Here is a 19,693-nt window from a genome sequence, read left to right on the forward strand (position 1 = left end):
TGGTTGCGAGGTTCTTATTTGTTTGTGTAGGTACGAGGTGACTCGCGCGTGGTCTCCTACTAGATTGATACCTTCGTTCTCAAAAACTGAGGGAAATACTTACGCTGCTTTACCGCACCACCCTTTTCTCTTCAAACGAAAACCAACGCAGTGCTCAAGAGGTAGCACTGTCCCGTCCGGAATAGGCCGCAGTCCGGGAGGGAAGCGATGGGCCGGCCGTCGGAGTGGTCACCACCACCGACAGCCCCACGGCGGCGGCGCACGGAGTCGCCAGCGGGGGAGCAGGGAGCGTCGGGTAGGAGCCAGGGAAGGGTGGCGGAGACGGAGCCACGGCCATCGTCGAAGGCGGGGAGACCGGCCCCCCATCCGAGCTGGAAGCCACCCCCGGGAGCACAGGAGGAGTCGGGGCCGCAACCGGGCCCGACGCCCCCAGAGTCTCCACCTGGGGAGGGGCAGCCACGGGGGGGGGGGGGGGGGGGGGATGGGGCGAGCAGGGCCGGGTCAGCCGGGTCGGCCGAGTCGGGGGAGGGGGCGGAGATGCCGGGGTAGTACCGTCGGGGGAGCGCGGCGAAGATGCCGGGAAGACCTGAAGGGTCGCGTCCGAGGCGTCGAGGCAGTCGTCGGGGGGGGGGGGGGGGGCAGGGGATCCGCAGCGCGGGAACGGCCGGCCCCGGTGCCGCCCCTAGCAGTCGGAGCGGGAGACTGGTCGTGCGGACTGTCCTCGAAGTTGTCAAATAGAGGATTGAGAATAAATCAACTCATCCCAAATATTGCCAAAGCACGCAGTAATTTTTTATACAAAATGTTACTTTAGTCCCACAATTCAAAGGGTCTTATAACAGTAAAAGGATCCTTAAGATCCAAATGTTTAAAATTCCTAGGATCAAGCGGAGCTCTGAACTGGAAATGGTTACTTGCCTGCTCCCGCGTTCCCCTTCGCTTCCTCCCCACCGAACGGAGAGGGGGGCAGAGGCAGGAGGCGGCCTCGACGGCGATGGCGACGGCAACGGCGATTGGTGATGGCAACGGCGACGCAGGTGAGCTCCATCACCCCCCTCTTCTTCCCCGCTCCTTCCCCATGTGCAACGCCTTGGCCCCCAGGCAGCAACTACTACTGTCCCCACCCCCCCCCCCCCCCCCCCTCCCCGGTGCCTCTCCCACCCCTCCCATGGCGACTCTTCTACTCTTCCCATGGCGACTCTTCTCCCAGTTGCTTGTTCTCATGAAACCCTAGAAATATGTCAACCTCTTAAACCCGAATCCCCTTTTTGGTCTGCACAAAATCTGATCCTGTCGTGCTTCTTTCAGGTCATTTTGGAGAAGTAGACAAAGTTTGGGTAGCAAACCAGACCAATGCTGAGGTAACAATGTGTACCCAAAGCTCAATTTCTGCTTTCTTCTATGTGTACTATTACGATGGATGGAAGAAAGAATGGATAGTCCAATAGCGGCTTCAGCAGCCGCAAGGGCTATAACAAAAATTGCGAAAATATCTCCTTTTAATTGGCGACTATCAAATAGATCAGAAAATGTTACGAGATTTAGATTGATTGAATTCAGTATAAGTTCAAGAGATATAATTGAATCGGTTCAAGTTTTGCCCTCATATTGAAATGAATTGAGATTGATAAGGAGTTAATTAATGATGTTTGGGCATGTAACTTTTTTTTAGTGTTTATTTATTTTCGATTGGTATCTATGGATTGATCACAAGCCGAAACATGGTTAGAGCTCTAATTACAGTCCATGTACTGTTTTTTTGTTTCATTTTTGGTATATCTTCTTTGTCAGTAAACCCTCCTATTTTTTTCCTTTCTATAGGCAGTAGTATGTTTAGTATTCTTCCATGGGAATTTACACGTTTACCTACTGCTATGGATGATGCATTTTGGCAAGTGGTACTTTGCAATAGACACACAAACTCAGAAGTTGCATGTCAGGTGTACAATGGACGGATTTGCGAGCTGACGTGAAAATCCCATGACAGATTAGCAAGCATCGGGCTGCAATACAAATTAGGCATTAAAGGTTCAGGTACTCTAAAACAAGGCTCAGGTCTGCCACAAAAACAAGTCTGCAGACTGTCTAGTACAACATAGTTTTAAAAGCATCATGTCTGCATAGTTGCAATTACGATTTTTTCCAGGCATCAGGTCTAGGAAATTACTAGTCTCTTCTCAAACTAATAGTATTACTACATTGCATCGCAATAGTATCTGCTGCAGTTGCTGTAGCACTTTGAGTATGATGTGATGTTTGCAGCTGGTTTGATGTGCAATATTTTTCCAGAGTTTAACTTCTTCATATCTGTGCAATATTAAATATTTTGGCTACAGATTCTGTTTGAAATATGTGAAGCTGAACCATGTATGAGCGCTTATTGAATGATCGATCTTTTTCATGAAGTTCATACACTTGCTGATGTTGTATATTATTTGGTTGTTTTATTATTGATGCAAAAAATCAAATCGGATAATTGATTACTGCAACATTTTGCTACATATTTTAAAATATGTGTGAATAGTAAAACAACAACAACAACAACTGTAACTTTGTAGGTACAACATAGAGTATGAGTATGAGCTTGCTTTTGTCCAGTGATTAGTTAAACCCTGCTAACCTCCACAATTTCTTGGTGGGTGGGTGCACGCCCGGCACATCATCTAGATCCGTGTCAGTCTAGATGGGGTCTGTATGCTTTTGTTGGGGCAGTATTTGTATATTTTTTGTGTCAAGGTTCTCCAACAGTTTCAAATCTTAAGTCTGATCTGATTATTTTGTGTAAAATTAGAAAATGTTCGAAGCCAGGAATGAGAAAGCCAGTGATTTTGTTGATGCAAGTACATCTCTGCCTGTTAAGCTTGAGGCCAGCTGCGTTGCGGTACTGGTACACCCCATTGTCGAGGTGTTGAAGGCTGAAGAGCAGCCATTGCACTCCACCAATGAGGAGACATCCGATGAGTTCTTGGATGCAAATTCATCTGTACCTATTGACCTCGAGGCCAAGAACAATGATGCATCCTTCATTACAGAGGTGATGACGAAGGAGGAAGAGCAGCTATATGAGGCTCGGCTTAAGGTAGAGGAAGAAGAGGCTAGAAAGAGAGAACAAGCGGCAAGACTTGCTTTAGATCCTAATGCATGCTTTAGCAAGTTGGATGAGCTGCTGACAGAGACACAGCTTTATTCAGAATTTCTACTTGAAAAGATGGCGCAAATAACAGATGTATGAGGCCCCCACTGTGCTGACCTTTTTCTTATCTTCGTATTTATTGCTAGTTTTTTTTTATGATGGTGCCATTACCTGTTGGTTAAGCAGAATTTTGTTGAAGTTAAAGATGAAGAGGGGTCTGTGGAAGACAAGAAGAAAGGATGTGATAGAAAGAGGAAAGTAAATTCTAAGCCACAATACAATGATGTGAGTGCATACATCATATATTATCTTCTGTTATGTAAATATATGTTCGTTTGTAATCTTTGGCTGTCTTCTACATTATGGAGATGCTTTGTTCGCCATGTGCTTTTGCTTATTTGCAGTATTATGTGTAGTCTTGTACTTTCTCAATGGACTTAGGGTTAAAACATATATTGCCACTTGAAGAAAACTATAGAGCATGCCTGTCCTGATCGCTTAATGTTAACTTCCCAAAATTCCTGATTACCTTTTCTAGTAGCAGCATCCTTTCAAGTTACAACATACTAGTTCACAAATCTTAATGTAAGAGCCATTTTAAATTTGCTGTAATACAGGTTCAGCTGCCTTCATAGGTAAGAGTTAAGGCATTCCAACATTCCATGACCAATGTTACTTTGAATTGTTTGGACTTGTTGATTGTCATCTGAATCTAATAGGCCCATAATGGTGAACATTTATATTCAGTATTTAAGTGGGGACTGGTCATCATTCTAAAGTGGATAACCTGATATATCATTTAAGGGATCTGAATATATGAGAAAGTATGAGAAATAGTTGTCATTTATGTATCATAATTGTGTGTTGACAACAACTTGCTACTTCTAAGTACCAATAAAGTAAAATGTTGTTCAGAAGAAGGCTAAGACAGCAGTGGCTGCAATGCTCACAAGATCGCGCGAAGATCGTTCTGCTTATGATGACACTCTCACAGAAGAAGAAAGATGGGAAAAAGAGCAAGCCAACCTTGTACCATTAATGACTGGTGGACAGTTGAAATCTTACCAGATAAAGGGTGTGAAGTGGCTAATATCACTGTGGCAGAATGGGCTAAATGGGATACTAGCTGATCAAATGGGCCTTGGGAAAACAATCCAGACAATTGGATTTCTTACCCATCTTAAAGGGAATGGTATGCACGGTCCTTACATGATAATTGCTCCTCTTTCCACCCTCTCAAACTGGGTGAATGAAATCTCAAGGTAAAGTATCCAAAGTTTTTTTGCACTGTCTTTAAGTGCTGTCTTATGTGAATATACTTGATTTAGGTTTGTTCCATCTCTTACTGGGCTGATTTACCATGGGGATAAAGTGGCTCGGGCAGAGATAAGGAGAAAATTCAGGCCCAAAACTGTTGGCCCTGATTTCCCGATAATAATTACTTCATATGAGATGGCCATGTCAGATGCAAAATATCTTGCTCGTTATAAGTGGAAATATGTTGTTGTGGATGAGGTGATGAAAAAACACATGCTATTGAGAAAAAAAAGTTCTACATGATGAAGCCATATATGGTTCTCTCCCTTTTTCTATTCCTTATTAACATGCCTCCGTACTTTTTGCAGGGACATCGGTTGAAAAATTCTAAATGTAAATTATTGAGAAAGTTAAAGCGCATACCAATGGCCAATAAACTCCTTTTGACTGGGACACCTCTTCAGAATAACCTGGCAGAGTTGTGGTCGTTGTTGAATTTCATTTTGCCTGATATATTCTCGTCCCATCAGGAATTTGAGTCATGGTATGATTCGCTGAGCTTACACATGCACTACTGGCTGCCCTTTGCCTTGGGTACTTTTTTTAGCAGGAACCTTGGGTAATTTCTGTATATGTCATTTTGTTGCAGTCTCCATATCCTGGCAGCAGTTCCTGTGTTCATCAGTTGCTATCCCCTAGGTTTTTTTTTCCTGTATTGATTGTAGTAATGAGTAATTATAAGTGACCTGAACATTCCAATGTAGCAGTGTCTAGCTTTGAAAATGTTTGGCTCTGCCATTGGCTGGATGCCTAGATGTTGTATTGATATGAATGTGTATGAATCCAATAGCACATATATGTTGTTCTTTTAGCCAACATTTTCAGGATTTACTATAAAGTGATTGACATTTGGTATTTAAGTGTGTATTTTGGTTAAACGATACAACCAAATCTAATAAATTTGATCAGTTGTGAATCGTATAAAAGAAAAAATATTAAACAGTCGCAACATCAGTTCCCAAGCATAAATTATCTGGTATGATTGTAGCAACTCCACTATTCAATGCAACTGTAGAGACATATTTTTTTTCCAAGTAACCTGACAGGGGCGAAGGGGAGCCTTGGCGCAGCAGTAAAGCTGTTGCCTTGTGACCATTAGGTCACGGGTTCGAGTCCTGGAAACAGCCTCTTGCAGAAATGTAGGGAAAGGCTGCATACTATAGACCCAAAGTGGTCGGACCCTTCCCCGGACCCTGCGCAAGCGGGAGCTGCGTGCACCGGGCTGCCCTTTTTAACCTGGCAGGGGCGCTGCATTAACAATAATAATATAGAAATAGCTAGTTACAACGATACCCTGTTGTATGGGTACATGGCAGAACAATTACAACCCACATTGACAGACTCCCAAAATGGGGAACTACTATTTGCCACAGGGGGCACTGCCAGGACTTTATGGTAGATGTCCACATGCGCCAGAGTAGCCACCTCCCTGTTTGTTAGCCGCTTATGTTATAACATTTCCTCTTCCCAGTATATGTTGTGTACTGATATGCCATGTCTGCCAATTTAATAAATATTAGCAGAACTTTATGTTGTACCTTTTCTTATTCATTATGTTGTCTGTTGTTAAACTTGTTATGTTATTGTTTACTGAAATGCATGCTATGAATAAGTAATATTGGAAGTAAGTAGATGGATTTTAATTCCTTCACATTGGGAGTTTTTGTTATAAAGATAGTGGAGTTCCTCCATTCCATAATTCGTGTCAAGGAGTACTATTTAAGCATTCAATGAATATATTTGGTTTATTTTGCCTCCATTCGTCTGACAAAAATCTTTTTAAAGGTTTGATTTTTCTGGGAAAGGAGACGAGGAGCAGCAGGAAGAAGCTGATGAGAAGAAAAGAGTTCTTGTTATTTCAAAGCTTCATGCCATTTTGCGTCCATTCCTTTTAAGACGGATGAAGATGGATGTGGAGCAGATGCTTCCACGGAAGAAAGAGATAATCATTTATGCTAACATGACTGCACATCAGAAGCAAATCCAGACTCACTTGATTGAAAAAACATTTGACAACTACTTGCTTGAGAGCACAGACATAGGTATGCATATGTAAGCTCGTGCATCTTTTCCTGCACATTCACGGTCCAATCTGTGTATAAGTAAACAATTAATTCTTATATGACAAGCTTTTCCTATATTGCAGTGTTGCGGAGACCTGGCCTGAAGATGAAGCTAAATAACCTAATGATTCAGCTGAGGAAGAACTGTGCCCATCCTGATCTTTTCAATGCTGCATTTGACTCAACAAGTGCGTCCCATAATCCTATTGAACATGTTCTATTTGTGTTGCCCTCTATGGTTCTGTTTGCTAATTTTTTGTACATTGTTGTTCATTTGTTTGTCTGCAGGCCTTTATCCACCTACCGATAAGCTTCTGGAACAATGTGGTAAATTTCAGCTGTTGGACAGGTTACTGGAATCCCTACTCAAACAAAAGCACAAGGTTTATGGTTCTCCTTTACATTTCTTTGTACCTTAGCTTTACTCTGCATTCATGCACATGCTAGCACATTTTTCATGAATTATATCCTAATTCAATTGATATGTTTGTAGGTTCTAATATTTTCACAGTGGACAAAAGTTTTGGATATAATTGAATATTATTTGTATATGAAAGGCCTGAATATTTGCCGAATTGATGGTAGTGTTAAATTGGAAGACAGGATGAGACAGGTAATGTGGTAGTCTGCCGATTTCTTACCAGTTTACTAGATAGCATCTACATCTTGAAGAATTGCACTTCTGTATTAATGTATGTGCATATGCACATACCTTAATTTCCTAAGTGAGCACATGAGCAATTTAGCATCGAGCTCAATAACACATGTTCAGTTATTATTTTATACGAGCATTCTGAGCTATACATGTTAAATTTTACAATCTTAGAACACCTGAATGTTGTAATTTAACATCCCACAGCAGGGGATTCTCATATCCAACCAGCATATTAGTTTAACATACATGTTTAGCAAATGTGTGGTAGCTTAAACACGATTTCAAAACATACATCTGAGTTGGTTCCCAGGTACTGTCATTTTGCTTGGCTGGTTCCTGAGTTTTCTTCCTGTAAATTGGGCATAACTTGTTACAACGTGAATTAGTTATCTCGCTGAAAGGAAAAAGCTCCGACTGAATTGGCAGCTAATTGCTACGGACTGGATGAAGTTGCACATCCTTCTCCAATCCGATTCAGCAAATGTGTTAGCTTGGACATGATTGAAAAACACACTCACCCGAGTAGGCTCACGACCATTGAGCCTGCATCTGCATGGTGCCTGAATTTATTTAGAGAACTGTAAATAGGGCAAAATCAGCTAGAATCGAACATGTTAAAAATACATGGATTAACTATCTCATTTAGAGGGAAAAAGACTCACTTAATCGGCAGCTAATCATTATCAAAACTGGATGGAGTTGAATATCCCACTACAAACTGGTTAGGTCTCAAACTGTCGGGGACAGCAAACTGACGGTTCAATGGTTTATGGACCCTGGGCTTGAATGCACATGACTGTTTGTTATTGAAGAACCAGTATTCTAACCCACAAATGTTCTTTATATTGATTTTATTGTTACATGCCAATATTTCTCTGTTTGATGATTTAGTGGCTTTCTATGGGTTTTATTTGGTACTGTTTTTTCTGTGGCAGATAGCAGAGTTTAATGACTTGAACAGCAGTATGAATGTCTTTATTCTAAGCACACGTGCTGGTGGGCTTGGCATCAATCTTGCTTCTGCTGATACATGTATCCTGTATGACAGTGACTGGGTAATTTCCTATCTATCTCGAGAGTTTGTAGTGTAATATTCGATATAGGCATGCATACAAAAGTAGCAGTCGTTAAAGTTTACACTCTCCCTGCACATGCCATCTCCCTGTTTGGATATTCATTTTTTTTTCGTATGGGATGTTTTGTTTGTAGCTGTGCTCCTTGGTGAAAAACTGAAAATGCCTGCCTTTCAGTTATCTTTCATAGCTGTGATACGCTGAAGATTTGCTTCATTCTGCAGAATCCTCAGATGGATTTGCAGGCCATGGATCGATGCCACCGGATTGGTCAAACACGCCCAGTGCATGTTTATCGGTTGGCAACAGCCAACTCTGTTGAGGTATGGATGGACGACCTTCAGACTCTTGCTAGGCTATATTCCGTGGCATCGCTCCTCACCTCCTTATTGTCGCAGGGACGTATTATCAAGAGAGCTTTTGGAAAGCTGAAGCTGGAGCACGTTGTGATTGGGAAGGGACAGTTTGAACAGAATAGCGCGAAGCCTAACGTCTTAGATGTAAAGATTTTCGTCCCGAGTATAAATTGTGTTTTAGCCTACTGCATAAATTGTTTATTCGGAAAGGAAACACTAAAAGAAGTAAAAAATACAAAAGCAAAGCAACTGGGAATGATCACTGATTTGTTCTGCTACGTTGTTGATAAATACAGGAGGAGGAGCTGCTTGCGCTGCTGAGGGACGAGCAGGACGAGGAAGACAGGATGATCCAGACCGACATCAGCGACGAGGACCTTCTGAAGGTGATGGACCGGAGCGACCTCACCGGCCCGCCCGCCGCCGCCGATGCCACCCCTCTTATCCCCCTGAAAGGGCCTGGCTGGGAGGTCGTGATGGCCTCCAAGAGCGGTGGCGGCGTGCTCTCGGTGCTCACCAGCTGAGCCCTGCCCCGGCCTAGCAGTGACGGCGCCCTCGGCATTTCGGGTGATTCGGCTTGGTCACCGCTAACTAGCTGATGTTTGGCGAAACACTATCCGCCGAAGTAATTATTGACCTCATGGCATATGTGATACAGGATGTGGTAACCTATCTCGAAAAGAATCCAAAAGTAAGTAATTATTGACTGGGCGTTGCACCCGTAGATTAGGTGCTCTAAGTAACTTGAGCTCGCACCTTCTTCCCCATTTGCTTTGGGTCAGCATTCAGCAGGCTATGTAAGACTGTTATGGTAGTCTATGCTGAAGGAGGTTGGAAGTGTGCTGCCAGAACTCTGCCATATAACAGTCTCGTAATAGGAGAAAATAATTACCGCGGTAAGCGTACATTCTTTACATACATCTTGCCGGTCGAAACGCCTATCCGATCCGACCTCACGACGGCCAGTTCCTGTACCAGCCAGCCCAGGCGGAGACGAGGCCGCTGATCCCCAGCGTGACGGCGTGGTTGCAGAACGGGTTGGGCTCGATGTCCGCGACGCCGATGACCAGGTCCGCCAGGTTCGCCGCCGTCCCCATCAGCCGCATCACCCGGTCCGCCCGGATCATCCTCACCTCGCCCTCCTTCTCCTTCCCCTCGCCACCGCCTTCCCCGCGCAGCAGCGCCCTCTCCCGCCTGATCCCGCGCCTGATCATGATGAAGTCCATGGCGATGAAGAAGACGTAGCCGACGCACTCGCCGAAGGCCGACACGAAGCTCGCGCGGCGCGCCAGCCAGGGCTCCAGCACGCCCACGCGGGACAGCCATGTGAAGTGGTCGAAGAAGAAGTAGACCATCTCGCCGGCGTTGGCCAGCACCGCCAGCGCGCCGAACTCCCCCGGGGACCGCCGCAGCGCGTTGAAGCCCGTCAGGGAGCGGCCTGACCGGAACACCTTGCGGCTCAGCCCGGCCGCCGTCTCCCAGCTCTTGGCGCGCCCGGCCAGCCCCGGGTGCGACGTCTCCGCCGCCCAGTGCGCCAGCTTGGACACGTACTGGTACGTCTTCACCAGCTTGTCCACGCCGTCGCGCTTCGCCAGGAACACCACCAGCTTGTCCAGCGTGTCGCCGGCGCCGCCGCCGCTCATGGCGGCCGGTCGATCGGTCTGGCGCCGCCGCTGCGGCGGGTTGGGTTGGGTTGGGGAGCTCTGCGGGGTCAGGGGAGGCGCGCGCGCGTGTGCATGGAAGGTGGAGTGTGGGAAATGGACGCGATGGGTAGATGTGTGTGGCTGGGTGGGGATAAAGGGCCGTGGCGGGCACTTGGCTGGGATGCGTTTGTCGTCTGCGCCATGGGTGAGTGATTTTCTGGAGGTGGCGATCGAGGATGGATTGAGAGGGCGAGGAGGAAACAAACATTTTCGTTTGCTTGCTTGATCGGTTCATTACTTTACTTTTTCTTTATGCATTTTTGTGGCTAGGTTCTGCTTTATCTTTATTCCGTCGGCCACCAGCGTAGCATATTTTGCCTTCCGACGGTAGCATTGGTATCGAAAATATTAATATCAGATTTGCTGGATATTAGTGGCATGGATTTCGAAGTTGGACCATTTGATTCGGTGGAGAAGGAAGCCGGCGACGGTGTGCAACAGCGAGGCCGCCGTTGGACATTGGCGGCGGCCGGTGGAGGCGAGTCCGAAGATTGATGGTTCGGGATGGGGGTGCAGGCTCGTCGAAAAATTCAGATGGTTGGCCGATTTAGAGAGATGGTCGAGGGCGACGAAAAGCATGGCAGTGGTGAAGGAAATATGCCCTAGAGGCAATAATAAAGTTATTATTTATTTCCTTATAATCATGATAAATGTTCATTATTCATGCTAGAATTGTATTAACCGGAAACATAATACATGTGTGAATACATAGACAAACAAAGTGTCACTAGTATGCCTCTACTTGACTAGCTCGTTAATCAAAGATGGTTATGTTTCCTAACCATGAACAATGAGTTGTTATTTGATTAACGAGGTCACATCATTAGTTGAATGATCTGATTGACATGACCCATTCCATTAGCTTAGCACCCGATCGTCTAGTATGTTGCTATTGCTTTCTTCATGACTTATACATGTTCCTATGACTATGAGATTATGCAACTCCCGTTTGCCAGAGGAACACTTTGGGTGCTACCAAACGTCACAACGTAACTGGGTGATTATAAAGGAGCATTACAGGTGTCTCCGAAGGTAGATGTTGGGTTGGCGTATTTCGAGATTAGGATTTGTCACTTCGATTGTCGGAGAGGTATCTCTGGGCCCTCTCGGTAATACACATCACATAAGCCTTGCAAGCATTACAACTAATATGTTAGTTGTGAGATGATGTATTACGGAACGAGTAAAGAGACTTGCCGGTAACGAGATTGAACTAGGTATTGGATACCGACGATCGAATCTCGGGCAAGTAACATACCGATGACAAAGGGAACAACGTATGTTGTTATGCGGTCTGACCGATAAAGACCTTCGTAGAATATGTAGGAGCCAATATGGGCATCCAGGTCCCGCTATTGGTTATTGACCGGAGACATGTCTCGGTCATGTCTACATTGTTCTCGAACCCGTAGGGTCCGCACGCTTAAGGTTACGATGACAGTTTCATTATGAGTTTATGCATTTTGATGTACCGAAGGTTGTTCGAAGTCCCGGATGTGATCACGGACATGAAGAGGAGTCTCGAAATGGTCGAGACGTAAAGATTGATATATTGGAAGCCTATGTTTGGACATCGGAAGTGTTCCGGGTGAAATCGGGATTTTACCGGGTTACCGGGAGGTTACCGGAACCCCCCGGGAGCCATATGGGCCTACATGGGCCTTAGTGGAAAGGTGAAAGGGCTGCCCACAAGGGCTGCGCGCCTCCCCCCTTCCCCTAGTCCTATTAGGACTAGGAGAGGTGGCCGGCCACCCCTCTCCCTCTTTCCCCCTCGGGGAATTCTAGTTGGAATAGGATTGGAGGGGAGTCCTACTCCCGGAAGGAGTAGGACTCCTCCTGCGCCTCCCTCCTTGGCCGGCCAGCCTCCCCCCCTCTACTCCTTTATATACGGAGGCAGGGGGCACCTCTAGACACACAAGTTGATCCACGTGATCTATTCCTTAGCCGTGTGCGGTGCCCCCTGCCACCATATTCCTCGATAATACTGTAGCGGAGTTTAGGCGAAGCCCTGCTGCTGTAGTACATCAAAATCGTCACCACGCCGTCGTGCTGACGGAACTCTTCCCCGACACTTTGCTGGATCGGAGTCCGGGGATCGTCATCGAGCTGAACGTGTGCTCGAACTCGGAGGTGCCGTAGTTTCGGTGCTTGATCGGTTGGATCGTGAAGACATACGACTACTTCCTCTACATCGTGTCATCGCTTCCGCAGTCGGTCTGCGTTGGGTACGTAGACAACGCTCTCCCCCTCGTTGCTATGCATCACATGATCTTGCGTGTGCGTAGGAAATTTTTTGAAATTACTACGAAACCCAACAAGTGGGGGAGGGCGAGGCGGCCAGGCGGTCACGGGCGACAGAGGCAGTCGGTTCGGTCAGCGATCGTGGGCGGTTCAAATCGAGATCATGGAAAATACGATGAACGATACTTTTCAGGAGTTAGAGGAAGATCTCACCGTTTCTTTACATCCAACGGTTGGGACGGATCGACTGACCAAAATAAAATCCAGTCTACTAACCCCTAGCATGCCCTATAAATATTGGCCTTTTAGCGACCTATACATTATATTGATTAAATGGAAAAGCACACTAACTACAAAGGTACATCGAACCTCCTTGATGTCATTCGCCCCACCTTTTTCTGGACGAACGAGAAAACTTGTACCGGGTCAAAATGTCTTATCATTTAGAAAAATGTTGACAAAGCTGAAAATTTTCTTGCTTATAAAATTTGTTTATCCAAATGGATGAGCGAGTAAACTTGCACCGGGTCAAATTGATAGTCTAGGTATAAAAAAATGATTATCCAAAACAACAACCTACTTATGAAATTTGCTTGTAAACTTCTTCAGTGGCCTGATATTCCTTGGGTTCATTGGTAGTACTTCAATATTTGTAGGGTTCACTGTTACAACTATAAATATCTTCTTGAAATTGAAGGTAAACCCATTTCTGTCCAAGAAAAACAGTGAACCAATTAGTTATCCTCACAAACGAGCATTTCCTTTGTTCTCACAAACAACATTCAACTTCTTTTATTAGATTCTAGGCTACTAAGCCCACCTACAAAAAAATATTTCCCAACCTATTCCCATAATGAACTAAGCGTAGTTTACATGGTTAGCTTCTTTGTGGTGGAACCAGCCCACCACAAAATTGATGCTTCAAAATGTTTTTCATGTTGCTCCAAAATTGATGGACAATAAGATCGATGCTCCAAAAAAATCATCTTTTGCCAAGTCTTCTACAATTGTCGTTCCATTATAGAACTTTACAAGGAATCAAAATATTTGTCAATGTTTGCTAAAAAACCAGTTTTTTTTAAGTTTTATTCACTTATTGTTTACCCAAGCTCACATGAGCTCGAGCTCATACTAACCGCATCCCTGAGAGACCAAGATTTCACATGGCTCCTCCGTTCGGACACTATTATAACACACAAAAGAAGGGCCAAAACACGAGAATTCCAATTTTTCTCTTGGGAGCATATACTTTGGTCTGCGAAAAATGTTTTTTGCAAATGAAAAAAAAGAGATGTGTTCACTATCACATCCTAATGCTACCTGAAATTTTTCAGTGAAAAATCTTAAGCATTTTGACCTGTGAGAAAAAACAAATCAAACTCAAAATGTTACCTCCAAATATTACATTGAACTTTTTTTTCCATCGACAAAGCACTCCTATCCCGTTTTGCATGAAAAATTTCAAGCATGCTTATTAGAGTAACATGAACATCCACACAAAAAATAAGTATTTCTTTACTATTTATTTTGAATTTTAAATTTTTGAGAGATTTTATTTTGAATTTACCTTTTAGTCTTTTAGGGGTTTTAGTCTATTTATTTTGAATTTACTGTTCATCCAGGAGCAGATTTTTTTTAAGTAATCTCGCCACTTTATTGATTAACATAAATGTTCATGGGTACAATACGTTGGTCATAAGGATTGACCAACCATACATGTCTACCTGACTGAAGATTACAAACATGTTTGACAAGATTGTGAGCTTTGAAATTAAAGTTTCTACGCTCATGAACAAAAGAAACAGAATTGAAGTTGTTTCTACGTCCCAAAATTTTCTGGATGATAGCTGAGTGCGGTCTTCCTCTCCCTTGGTTATGTCGTTCATCACTCCTTGGCAATCCGATGCTGAAGATATCTAGCAAGTGCCAACGCCTCCCTGCATGCGTAAGTTTCCAAGATCGTCGGATCAAAAACCCCGTGGTAAACCACCGCCGATGACCCGGAGCCAAAACGGCACTCTCATTTCCATACTTCGGCCCACCGTGCTTATTGTTGCGTATTGGGCCGGGTTGCCCCTTCCACACCGCTCAAGCCGTGCGTCCGCCTCTGGGGAGAAGAACTGCTCGGAGGCTTCCTCACCTCGGAGGAGCTCCGGCCGGCGAGAAGGGAGCGCCGAGGGAAATCCAATCAGGTTAGCCGTCCCCTTTCTTCCGTCCATCACGTTACCTATAAGAACTAGCCCCGAACAGCAGGTCCCAGCAAGGTAGCAGCGCTCGGGCGAAATCTGCGGATCTGACCAGATTCGAGGCTTTGGGAATGTTTAGAAGCGCTCTCGGTGTCTCCGACGCCTGCGTTCAGCACTAAATTTTGAGAAAGGAAACGCGGGGGCGGGGGGTGGGGGTGGTTACTTCATAGCTGTATGCCCTTGTGATTTGTGGGGTTCGGTCGCTGAAGGATCAAAGCGTCGAGCTGTCGAGTACTAGCGCATGTTTTAAAGGTGTAGGTTTTGCCATCAGGCATAGCTAGATGCACATACTGTGTAGTCAACAGATATGGGGATTTTGTTTCTGTTAATACAGAGCTTGTTCGTAGTTATGCAAAATGACACACACTCAAAGTACAGGTTATCCTTAAGTTTCCGGTGTTGTTTAGTACCGTTGCTGCACAGATGTGGTGAATAGCTTGGGAACCCCAGTAACCTTTCCGACAGATTGTGTCCGCTGGGGAGAAGAACTAGCAGTTTAGGTCTGTGTAAAGTAGCATCTTTATATCTCCTGGATCATTGGATTCAGGCCTAAATAGTTACCGCTGTCTTGAATCTTATGCAATTTAAGCGGGGGACTTTGTATGTCTGGTTTTATAGCTCATACATACTCTGTAATTTTTGCTGTATTTACAACATGTTAAAATCTCACGTGTGCTAGATAATTCTTGCAATTTTTAAGTTTATTCCTAAGTGCTTAGGTATTTATCTTTTGGCTTCCGTCTTGTACCTTGTTAAACTTTAGGTTTGGTAGTAACTTGTCTTTAATGAGGTGCAGTCGAGTTCCATTTTTTGGTCCTATGTTTTACCATGTTTCCTGTCTCGGAAGTCAAAAGTATGCTTCCAGTTACAAGTTAACTATTACTCCCGCCATCCCATGATATAAGACGTTTTTGCAAGCTAAAACAACAAGAAGTGCTGAAGCTGGAGTTCTTTACTCAAAAATCTGTTGAATAAGAAGTATCTGAAAACAGTAACTGCAATCATGGATTTCATTGAATATTTGATCTGCCTGTGGATACTGCAATTAGTCGTTGTGACATTACCTTTTCTTGTACGCTCTCCTTTCATAACATGGACTGATAATCTTTGGTTCAGTACCATCTATTAAAAATGGTTGAGTGACATGCCAAGGCATAAAGGGCAAGCGTCTAAGCTAACTACTAGATCTAAGTGTTGAGTTTGTTTTACTGTTGTCAACCTGACATCAAGCTGTATTGCATTTCATTGTTAGCCTGTGTTTGAGTTTATCTTAATTGCTAGATACCTCGCCACGGTCCATACATTGGAGGCACTAATTTGTTTCACTTTAATTCTTTTGCAGCGTTGGAATTTGGCATCCTGTACCATGGCTTCTTTGCTCTGTTCACAGATAAAACTAAACAGAGCATATGTTAGGAGGCAGGTTCATGAGAATAGACTTACGAGATTGCCTAAGTCTCTTCATTGGAGCCCCTTGCAGTCAGGCCATTTTAAGAACATTGCATTGCGTTGCACTAAGAATTTGCCTTGGGAGGCCTCTCTACCATATGCCTCCACAGAGGACGATGCCAGCATTATCATGGGAACAAATGTTGTCGAAGCTATTGATACAGAAGAAGCTCCAGAGATTCCAATCCTCCAGAGTGACCAGGATGTTGTGGACGTGAGGAATGAACCTTCTAAGCAGCCAGCAACATTTAAGCTGCCAATGTGGCTGTTAGGGCCTTCAGTTCTGTTGGTTACCGGTATAGTTCCAACTTTGTGGCTGCCATTGCCTTCAGTGTTCCTTGGCCCTAACATCGCGGGCCTTCTATCCCTAGTGGGACTCGACTGCATCTTTAACATGGGAGCAATGCTGTTTTTCCTTATGGCCGACGCGTGCGGGCGTCCAGAGAACAATTCGTTCGACCTGACAAGGCAGATCCCAACTACTTACAGGTCTTGGAATCTGGTTGCCAGCATATTAGGCTTTGTTGCTCCTTTTGCCCTGCTTTTTGCGTCTCATCGGGGAGCTCTGCAGCCACATCTGCCATTCATTCCGTTCTTGGTGCTGCTTGGGCCATACCTGTTACTCCTTTCGGTGCAGATGCTGACTGAGACGCTTACATGGCACTGGAGATCGCCGGTCTGGTTGGTGGCCCCCGTCGTTTATGAGGGCTACCGGGTGCTACAGCTGATGAGGGGCCTGCAGCTGGCCAGCGAGATCGCTGCGCCGGGGTGGATGGTGCAGAGCCTTCGTGGCTTGGTGACCTGGTGGGTGCTGGTCCTTGGGATTCAGTTGATGCGCGTTGCCTGGTTTGCTGGGGTCAGTTCCGCGAGCGATCCGAGCTACGGATCGAGCAATGATGTGAACAGGTAGGTTTCTTCAAGCTGCTGTGCTTCTGCTGCTCACTGCACGATAGAATGGGTGACATGTTAGTTCTGGTGCATCTGTATTTGCCAGACGTAGTGGACGTAGAATAAAAAAGGGTTTTGACTGATAGAAACTTTGAATCGTGCAACTGCTTTGGTATACAGATAAAATGAAAATTGTACATTGCCGTGATGCTGAACTTGGTATGAGTGTGTAAGAAATACTTTACTTGAATATAGAAGATATATATACAAGCTGTTGCCAGTGTGGGTGTCGCTCCATTTCCTCGGAAGATCTGCGCCTCACGGAGGCTTGTTGCCATGTGAGAAGGATATGGTATCCTTCCTTCATTCACATGTTGTGCACTGCCAGGTGAGTTCTTTTGGTGGGTTCAGGATTGTGGGAGAATCTGGAGGAGGTTTGATTCTCAAGATTCCGACGGAATCGGCCAAAAGAACTAGGCCGACATTCGTGTGCAGGATATTAAAGAAATCTCAACTGGTTGGGTGTGTCATTTGTGATGGCAACCAAGCGAAGAAAAAACAAGTTATGTCTTTCTCAGATAGTCCTCTTGATCCAGATCAAGCAGCACATATATCACGCAAAGTTGCAAAGCGCCCGACCTAACCCTGTGTTGTGAGATGCGTACGGTTCGCCTACTCTGTTGAAGTTCAGAGAGCAGCTGTCCAAATGTCAAAAGGAATCAGCGAAAATCTAGGCTTGTCAAGCACACGACAAGCCAAGCGACGCGGCTTGCGACCTAATGAGTTGATTCAACGCTGCTGGCGTGTGTCGTGCGTCTGGGTTCGATTGTGTAGGCACCGCACAACTAAGATATTAGAAATTCACCGCAGAGAAATAAAATTCAGAAATGCAATTGAAGTTGCATATTTAACTATTTTTGAAATGTAGATCCGGACCTATGTGGAGTTCAAGACACTTTTTACGTGTCTAACAGACAATCTGTCATTGCAGATGCTAGAGCATCTTGGGCAGATGATGTAAAAGTTGGTGGGAATGATTTTAAGGATCTGCATTTGTGTTGTGTTTAAAAAAAAATTGAATGGTTTTATGGCAGAGGAGAGAAGGTTATTTGGCATCCGAAAAACTCTACTGTAACAGATGATGCAAAACCAGTGCCCTGCAAATTTGGCTTTATTCAACTACCAAACATTTTGAGCATGCTCAACATAATAAGTCCAAAGCAAGTAATATCAAACACATGCCAAATTAATCCACAACAAATAGAACACAATTAGTACTTAATCACTACATAGTTCATCAATACACAAGTTCAAATTCAACACACTTGTTCATCAAACATCACATACAGTTCAACACACATGACATGAACACATAGAGGTAGAATTAGTGGTCGTGTTCCCATTCCACGTCTATCACGCCTAAATGAGATCTCCTTTAAGATCTTTGTGAGTATCTGTATCTTGAATGTCATAGTGAACTTGAAGAAATTGTCAGATGCGGTCTTTCCTTCTACGTGGTTGCACCGGCTTCCCCATCAATTCATAGAAGGAGTAATCCAATTGTTTCACATGCTCATGCTCAATTGCCATGTTGTGCATGGCCACACCCTCCTAGTGATGTACCAAAGGATTTATTGATCCCAAGATCCAACTGGTCCTCCACAAATTGGACTTGCAAAATTTCAAATGACATATCCACATGTTTCCTAGCAGCTGCTTGAGCATTATGGAATTGAAATTTTTTCTTACTTTGGGGGCTTAAATAAATTTTTGCAAAGGTTGCACCCTTTGGATATATCCCATCCGCTAGGTAGTATCCCATGTTGTATGTGCGACCATTTTCTCAAAACTCCACCGGAGGTGATTTCCAATTAGCCAACCGCGCAAAGAGTGGTGATCGCTGGAGCACATTAACGGCGCTATAAAATCTAGGCATCTTGAAATATGCATGCCAAAACCATATCTCTTGATTGGCCACGACTTGAAGAATGACGGTGGCATCCTTCACACGTCATTTGAATTGTCCATGCCATGTTGCAATGCAGTTCTTTCACATACATTGCATGCAATCAATTGAACTGAGCATATCTAGAAACCCGCGTCCTTGTTTCATCTTCAAAGTCTTTGACTGTCCAGAGCACTGGGTGCTCTCAAATACTCTGGCCCAAAATATTCAACCACTTTGCAAATTGCTTCACACACTTGATGGAAGTGCTTTCTCCCATTGCCAAGGGATCATCAACCAAATTTGCAGGAATAACATATGTCATCGTGCGCAATGCCTTAGTCACCTTCTGGACAGTGCCATGTTCAAAATCTCCGACACAATTCCTCCTTTGCTTGAAGAATCGATCATGCTGCTTCACACAATTGATGATGTGGAGGAACAAATCCAGAGCCATTCTGAACCGACGTGGAAAGTATCGCTCTGGATATGCTAGATTCGGACCAAAATAACGACCATCAATCTATGGTGCCCATATTGCTTCGTCCTAACGAATCACCTCACGACCGACAACAGAACCATCATGCTTCAACCACTTGTCTTCTTCATGTGCAGCATCATGAT

The 19,693-nt window shown here is 44.6% G+C and overlaps 3 protein-coding genes across 8 annotated transcripts; 2 read left to right on the top strand and 1 right to left on the bottom strand.

The window, feature by feature from the left end:
- The first annotated feature begins 891 nt into the window (after positions 1-891).
- LOC147986129 (chromatin remodeling protein DDM1-like) lies at positions 892-9,340 on the top strand. Of its 6 annotated transcripts, none has more exons than XM_087544485.1 (15): positions 894-1,037; positions 1,309-1,361; positions 2,792-3,226; positions 3,320-3,418; positions 4,052-4,395; positions 4,462-4,648; positions 4,759-4,934; positions 6,236-6,492; positions 6,597-6,701; positions 6,802-6,896; positions 7,007-7,126; positions 8,104-8,223; positions 8,466-8,564; positions 8,640-8,741; positions 8,894-9,340. In XM_087544485.1, exons 1-15 carry the CDS (start codon positions 995-997, stop codon positions 9,119-9,121), a joined length of 2,463 nt encoding a protein of 820 aa, XP_087400611.1. In that variant the 5' UTR covers positions 894-994; the 3' UTR covers positions 9,122-9,340. The 6 variants fall into 6 exon arrangements, with proteins under 6 accessions (XP_087400614.1, XP_087400609.1, XP_087400611.1 ...); XM_087544484.1 differs by having other exon boundaries at positions 895-1,037; positions 4,049-4,395; XM_087544487.1 differs by adding an exon at positions 1,941-2,055 and having other exon boundaries at positions 945-1,037; positions 4,049-4,395; positions 8,466-8,741.
- A 111-nt stretch (positions 9,341-9,451) lies between these two features.
- Positions 9,452-10,379, bottom strand: PEX11B (peroxin 11B). Its single transcript, XM_087544489.1, has one exon. The coding sequence runs from the start codon at positions 10,238-10,240 to the stop codon at positions 9,551-9,553; it is 690 nt and encodes a 229-aa protein (XP_087400615.1). The 5' UTR covers positions 10,241-10,379; the 3' UTR covers positions 9,452-9,550.
- Positions 10,380-14,502: 4,123 nt separating this feature from the next.
- On the top strand, positions 14,503-17,404 carry LOC147986131 (cytochrome P450 family protein). Its single transcript, XM_087544490.1, has 2 exons — positions 14,503-14,733; positions 16,130-17,404. Exon 2 carries the CDS (start codon positions 16,154-16,156, stop codon positions 17,144-17,146), a length of 993 nt encoding a protein of 330 aa, XP_087400616.1. The 5' UTR covers positions 14,503-14,733; positions 16,130-16,153; the 3' UTR covers positions 17,147-17,404.
- The last annotated feature ends 2,289 nt before the right edge of the window (positions 17,405-19,693 follow it).

This window comes from Triticum urartu, chromosome 2A, assembly GCF_056163025.1.
Source record: "Triticum urartu cultivar PI428250 chromosome 2A, HENAU_Tu73, whole genome shotgun sequence".
Classification (NCBI taxonomy): domain Eukaryota; kingdom Viridiplantae; phylum Streptophyta; class Magnoliopsida; order Poales; family Poaceae; genus Triticum; species Triticum urartu.

Bases quoted from the DNA above. Each gene is read 5' to 3' on its own strand.
- PEX11B (XM_087544489.1), bottom strand. From the start codon at position 10,240: ATGAGCGGCGGCGGCGCCGGCGACACGCTGGACAAGCTGGTGGTGTTC.
- LOC147986131 (XM_087544490.1), top strand. From the start codon at position 16,154: ATGGCTTCTTTGCTCTGTTCACAGATAAAACTAAACAGAGCATATGTT.
- LOC147986129 (XM_087544483.1), top strand. From the start codon at position 995: ATGGCGACGGCAACGGCGATTGGTGATGGCAACGGCGACGCAG. The intron at 3,227-3,319 runs GTATGAGGCCCC...TTGGTTAAGCAG, and splicing joins AGATGGCGCAAATAACAGAT to AATTTTGTTGAAGTTAAAGA. The intron at 8,224-8,465 runs GTAATTTCCTAT...TTCATTCTGCAG, and splicing joins TCCTGTATGACAGTGACTGG to AATCCTCAGATGGATTTGCA.